The 7,148-nt window shown below is 39.4% G+C and overlaps 1 protein-coding gene across 1 annotated transcript in view; it reads left to right on the top strand.

The window, feature by feature from the left end:
- The window catches only part of PCNX (pecanex homolog (Drosophila)), an 83,392-nt gene extending 82,426 nt beyond the window's left edge, over positions 1 to 966 (top strand). Inside the window, exon 36 of the mRNA XM_009703406.1 lies at positions 237 to 966. Within this exon, the coding sequence (XP_009701708.1) occupies positions 237 to 377 (141 nt within the window). The 3' untranslated portion in view covers positions 378 to 966. The remainder of the gene's footprint in view (positions 1 to 236) is intronic.
- The last annotated feature ends 6,182 nt before the right edge of the window (positions 967 to 7,148 follow it).

Raw genomic sequence — 7,148 nt, 5'->3', positions numbered from 1 at the left:
CCTGCTGAAATTCAAATCAAAGGCTGACTGTTCTCAGGTAAGGTGCAGATCTCCAGCAAGGCTTCAATGAGTAGCTTATCTGTGGGTGTGCTTTCGCTGAAAAAATGAGCAACTAAGTCACTATAGCACTTATATTATTGCTCGTTTTGCCCTGTAAGGGTCTTGAATTACAACTTTGATATGGCAGCTCTCCCTATGGAACTTATATTTTATTATACCTTTTTTTTCTCCCTCAGGTGATTCACCGCTGGGTGCCTTGCAGCAGAGATCCAAGTAGTCGGTCCCATATAGATAAAACCATTCTGCTGGTTCAAATTGAAGATAAATATGTTGCTGTTGTTGAAACTGGAGTCCTTGAACTTGGGGCTGAAGTGTAAATCTCTTTCAGCTGAAACTTCCCCTTCTCCAGCTGTTCAGAAGAGAGAAGGGTCCAGAAGAAGCAGCTCCCAGGACATGAAACTTTGGTCCAGTTGTAGGAAAGGACTTGAAACACAGATTTGTCTAATTCCTTTTCCCCAAATAAACAAGTGTAAGAAATTTTTTTAAGTGGTTAGCTGCTGAAGAAACATTTGCATGAAGGATAGATTTGTTGAGACATATCTTTTTGTTTATAAATTTTGTTTATGCATTGCGTAATGCTTTAAATCAACAAACTTTTCAGTTCTAAGATCAGAGCACCTCATATTTTTCTAATTGTTTTGCCAAAAATTGCCATGTCTTGTCACAGAGTGCGTGGAATTCATCCACCTTATTTTAAAGAAATTGACTACAAACCTTCAGTTTGGTGAAACAGTGTAAGGGTTTCAGGTGTGGCAAGAAAAGACTGAACAGATGTATAGATTCTTATTCCTTATGAGCTAAACATTAATGAGAACTGCACTAATTTTTTTACAGCAATGCACTAAAAACAACCCTGAGATTGCTGAGAACATTTATTTATATATATAAATATAAGTATATAAAATACCGTTATTTAAATTGCCTTTGGGATTAATCCCCTCCCTCTCCATATACATGTTGATGGTAAGGGCTGTGCCATGGGTTTGGTTCTATGTTCTGTATTTCGTACAAGTGCATTTGCTGCATCCTCTTCACAATAAATGGTAAAACAACAAATATGTAGAAAAGCACCTGAGTATCCCTGTACTACATCAGACTCTATTGTGGTGGCAGTGGTACCTCAAATCTGTACAAACGTCTAGCTTTAAAGTGGACCCCAATATACTACCTTTCATCCGTCCTCCCTTTGCTAGCCACGGCTACTTTGCTTCTTTACACCCAGAGCTGGCTATGGTGTTTCATTGGCTCTTCTCTGGCAGAGACAGTTGTTTGAGTTTTGTAGGGGGAGGTGCATGTCCATGATTACTTCATGAATGCTTGAGGGTTTTTTGATTCCATCCAATTTAAAAAGAAAAAACAGCAACAACAAACCCCCCCAAAACAAAACAAGCAAACAAAAAAACTTGACTTCAGCTTTTAAAGAGCTTTTATAGAAGGCACAGCCCTAAACTTGTATCACTTTTACCACCTTGCCTTTTCTTTCCCTTTAGTCTTCATTCTTTTCTATGACTTGAATTTTATTTTCTGTGATGATATATTCTATGTAAGTGTAATTTGAGTATTTATAACTGTGAAGTTGAATTATTCATGTGTTACATATCCTAGGTTTTATTGTATTTTTTTAAAAGCGTGTATTCAGGGAAACAAGTAACTCAGAACTATCATGGGAGTGTGAGAGGGAAACTGGTTTGTTCTTGACTTGCAGTTCCTATGACTCACTTCTCTTAATCCGTAAGAAAAAACTGTACCTGTTGTGATTGTTTCCTGTTTCTGACCTGTAATTATGTAGGACTCTGTGGGGAAACTGCACACAGTCCTAGCTTTTGGGAGCAGCCATCTTCTTCCCAGTCACCTCCGCTTCTTTATACATAACATAAGCAGAAGAGACTTCTGATACACCACAGAGGTTGTCGTAATTATTTCTCTGACATCAGAGAAACCTTGTCCATTATGTACCTAATGTAAGAGTGAAATTATATGGGATGAGAAAAAAAACAAAGGAAGAAACACCTACCTAAGAAATACTGGTATTCTGACTCAAGTCACTGTATGCCATCTAGCCATGAAAGGGTAAGTCTGCGTGCCTGGTAGCTAGTCAATTCTAGATACTGTTCCCAGTGACTTATACTGGGACCTTGCTTACATCGTATACTATGCAAACTTGTACTCCCAAGTACTATGCGTCTTACAGTTGCATATTACTATTTGGTTTTATGCATATGCAGTCCCATTTAATCTTGATATAAATGCACAGTTCTGGATCTGCCACCATTGAAATAATTTTGCTGTTTCATGTAGTATATCATATATGCACATTATAGCATAGTTTAATTCATCTCCTGCATATCTGAAAATGTACTACAGTAGATGAATCTTCTTCAGCAGTCTGGTAACGTTACTGTCAGGAATGAAGAAAACGTGTAAGTCTTGAATTGAAGGTGTTTTAGTTAAGGTTTTGTTCTGTGTGCTTCCCTTCAGGTAACTACATGGTTTCCTATATCACTAGGAATATTGCTTCATTTTAGAAAGAAGAATTTGTTTGAAAGTAGGCCCCCATTTGATATTCGTTGCACGAGGGTTTTTTATTGTACTGAAGCCTTGAGGTAAACACATGACTGAATAACAAAATACATAGACGTGGGGGGTTTTGGTTTTGTTTTTTTAAACTTGACTGAAACAACTCTCAATATGTTAACCCTGGCTCTGAACAATCTCTTTCACTCTTCAGGGCAAGATAATGATATCCATTGCTGGTAATAGACATGATAGGAATTAATGGCTCATTAACATAAAAATTCTAGAGAATATGTAACTGCCTGGAATTGGATCAGCAAACAGCAGATGGGGGAAAAAAAAGATGTGGGGTTTTTTTAAGAGGCAAAGAGAATCAATGGATCTTTCTGTTTGTTTTGGTTTGTTTTTTTGTTTTTTTTTTTAATCTTAAGGCTTTGGGTGTTATGCCTTTAGGAGATGGATTTTAATGTGGCCAGTTAACAGGTTAATACCTTCTTTCAGGTATTCAGCAAACACCTGTTGTGAAGCCCTTCATACAGTGCTCATACCTATTCCAGATCTCAATGGAAGCCACTTAGTTGAAATTTCACTCTTCCATAAGGCTTTGGAAAATTAACTCTTAAGTTTTCCTGCGTTCTGAACTCTTTAAGATTCATACATGATTGTATGTTGGTTTGTGTCTTGGTTTCCACAAGTGACAAAACCATGTTTGTTTTCTTCTGACTCCCCACAGGATAGATCTATCCATGGAAACCTCTGTACTAGATGGAGATAATTTCATCTTTTGTTTTCTTTCGGCCTTTGTCTTGCTGCGTAATACTTTTCTCCTGTTGTGAGTATGGAAAAGATGGGTATTTTCAAATTAGTCCTGTCAGTCCACATTGAGCTCAGCGTAGAGCAGAATTATTTTTTTTTAATATCTTTCTAAACTTTCATGAAAAGCTATTATAGATGAGTGCTTTAACTCTGTCCACTTGCATTGTGTGATACTCTCTTGCCAGAAGAACATTCCAGTTAAGTCCTGTTGCTCTAGCTTCCAGGTGGATCCCAACCTATTTTGTTTCTCTTGGATTTCTTTAAAGGTGGTATCTATGTGTACATATGTAAGGACTTAGCTGCTCCCTAAACCAAATACTGAATTACAGAAAAATGCTTGAAAACCCCACTGATCAGATTATGTTCATTGGTAAAAATGGCTGCTACTTAATTTTTTTTTTAAAACATCTTCCCATTTCATCTCCCTGTGAAATCTTTTAAAATGTTCTGATTAAAACAAACAAAACCCTAGAAAATGTGTATGTGACACCACTGATGACACCTAGACTTCTGTGCCACTTGCACTGTATGATACTTGTGATGAATTCTGGGGATCTCTCTGGGGATTGAGCATTTGTGAAATGATTTCAGCATTGGGAGGAGGTGATGATTATTTCTTGAGGTAATTCCATGTAGGCTGAATGGTCCTACAGCCGCTTTCCTGGGACATTTGGTGTGTTTCCAAGTGGTGGTCTCAATTTTCCCAGTCAGCTGTGTAGTTCATCACCAGGCGTTCCTTACCCCCATGTTCACAACCCCTTTGGGAACTGAAGAACTCTTTGAGAAGCCTAGATGAGTAACGAGGTGAAAGACGAAGACTTGTGACATGGGTCCATGCTCTTGGTGGTTTGGCAAGTGGTGGTAAAGCTTTGTCTGGACTTGGGCGAGGCGGACACAAGAGATGCCTTACGGTTGGATTCAACTTCAGATCGTTTCTCTGGTAATGCACACACCACCGTACAGCCTGGGAGTGTAGATAAACAGACACTGCTTTAAAGATCTCTCTCAATTACAAAACTCTCCATCCACAAAATGGAGCAGGATAGATTGCGTTTCTTACCGTCAACAATGTTATTCAAATATTATTCGACTTACATTGGATTTGGGGTTATACCACCACAGGTTTTATGTGCTTAATTTTATTAAGGAATTTTATACCTATTATATAGGCATCTATTCTTTTCTTGTCTGGCTTGCTATTTGATAATCTAATGCAGCACATTCAGTGGCGCTGGACTCTTTCAGACATTATACTGGTAATTACTGGTGCCTTAGTAAAAAAGTGGGTACGTAACACCTTGGTGGAAAGTAAAGCATGTGGCTTGTTTCACCCCAGCATGATATGTGTATTTCCAAAAAGGTGATTGAGATGGCTGCCCCAAAAGATTTTGGCAGTATACATACAGCACTCGGTCACAAACATCTGAATATGAGCAGCTTTTTATGACTTCTGGTATGTACAGTTTGAATAGATAATCCCAGTACACCTAGTCCACAACTGTGAAAGACGGCGATCAAATAGCGGGATGTGTTAACTTGTTACGCAGACGCCCCCAAAAGCTTGACAAGAAGCTGCTGGTTAGGAAATGGGAGGGAGAGGGGAGCAGAGCATAAATGAGAGGGTTGGCTTTTGTTTTTAATGGACAATGAATATAAATACTGCCTCTACCAGCAAACGGATACCTTGCCAGGGATAGGGATATATGTACCTGGGTGTCTGTGAGTGTGTATGTGTCTGCGTGTGTTACTGGAAACAGCCTGTAAATATTGTAGCTGTTTAAAATGGAAAAGGCAGAGTTTTTTGCAACATGTTGCAGTAAAAGGACAGTATTGACAGTGGAGAAACACTGAGAAATAAAAAAACCCCCTTTTTTCACTTGTTGTCATTTATTGCACTGTTACATTCTCTTAAGATGTCAGTCTCACATATTCCCTGTAACAACTATTTTAAGTTTACTCAAATCACCCTTTAGTGACAGATTCTCTTATTTTGAAATTGCTTCTCTTAATGCAGCTGTCGTAGTAGGAAGGAGAACCGCCCCTATTATTTTACTGCCAGCATCACACCTGTTTTCATGCTTTTACATAAATGAGTGCCATGTGCCCTCTCTTCCACATTTAAAATGTTTTTCTCTAATCTTTGAAGCATTTTCTGTATTTACAGTAGATATTTACAATAGATTTCCCTTCTCTCCGTTTGAAAAGCCCAGAACACTATTATACTGTATTTCTGCTCAGTAATTTTCCGTTCTTGATGCTTCCCAGGGAAATACTTTACCTAGTGTGGTTTAATCAGTGATTTCTAACTTTCTGCCGTCCTTGATCTGGTAGCCAAGTGCAGCATTGTGTAAAGTCGTGATGAACGCTATGCTTACATCAAGCACTTGTTGATACTGTGATACAAATTTAAAAATACTCAGCTGCTGGCTGTAGACTGTCTCAAATTTCTTCACGCTACTACAGAGAATTACAACATCATCTTGTAATTTTGTGAAGTGAATTTTTCAAACATAAAAATAACAGTGATTTATTCATCGGACAGCTCTGGGTGTTTCAAACTAAAGATTGGATGTTTGCTTTTTTTTTTACAATCAGAACAAAACATAATCCATCTCCTGGAACTTGCTTCTGTTTGCCAGTACTAGACAAGGTGACTTGACCAACAGCTGCTTTAGGCCTTAATTTATGAATGAAAGAGGAGAGTACAAATACAGCAAGTGTTCGTAAGGAAAAACAAGTCCTTTTTAAGGAAAGCTAGTGAGTGTCATTGAAAAGACCAAAAGGCCTGTAACTCCTGTGCTTACAAAACGCAGCTGAGGTTCCAGCTGTATTTAACAGTGACGATATCAAAAAAGGACACGAGCAGCGCTCCCAGTGTGAGGTAGGGGTGGCAAAGGAGAAGATGGATTTGTGCCGTAGCCCCTTGTTTCTTGCTGTTGGTGCCAGCCTAAGGCCTGCAACTGGTAAAAATTGGGGGACTGCAGCCCCCATTACTGGTTGGAGTCTGTTTACTGGTTTAGTTTTGCCTGAGGAATCCAATTCACGTGCCCCAAGGCTGCAGATCTGTGTGAGCCCATAACTGGGAACTGGATGTTTGCTTCAAAAACGTATTCCTGGTCTGTGCCAGTGTAATCCCTGTCACACGGCTTCCTTGTAATGCCAAAGATGATCCTGTCTCGTGGTTTTGATAGGCCTTTCTCTGAAAAATAATTCTTGCGTAGAAAGATGATACTTGGATTCCAGCAGAACGTTGCCACGCTTACTTTTGAGCATTTCTTAGCGAGTTTTCCCTTTTGGTGGGATCAGCTTAAATGGATTTTGCTCTGACTCATGAGAGCGCTTTGGTGTTTTTTCCTAGATGCTGGTGCAGAGCCCTTTGTCATGTGGCAGTGCCGACAGCATATAGCGCCGGTGATGCAGGGTACCAAAGCGCTCTTGGTGGGAACTTGAATTGGTCAAGAAATGGTCTCACACGGCTAAACTGCTTGTGCAAGAGGTCTGTTTTAACTGTTTTTTTTTCAGCCGTCTGGGCTTTGCTAGGTAAACAGAAACGGCACCGAATTGCAGGGTGGCTGTAGAAGGAAAACCTTGGATGAATGGATGTTCTGGTTGAGCATTTTGGTTCCCTTTCAGCTCCCTTTTCTGCCTTTATACTTTTGTAGCTGCACCGTCAGCTTATTTTGGGCATTCTTTAGCCTATCAAAAAAGTGAAGAGATTAGCTGTGTCAAAAACAGGTCTGAAAAGGGTAAAGTGGGGG

The sequence above is a fragment of the Cariama cristata genome, unplaced genomic scaffold (assembly GCF_000690535.1).
Source record: "Cariama cristata isolate BGI_N322 unplaced genomic scaffold, ASM69053v1 scaffold9557, whole genome shotgun sequence".
NCBI lineage: Eukaryota > Metazoa > Chordata > Aves > Cariamiformes > Cariamidae > Cariama > Cariama cristata.
The sequence above is the reverse complement of the archived record's forward strand: the minus strand, read 5'-3'. Positions and strand labels throughout refer to the sequence as shown.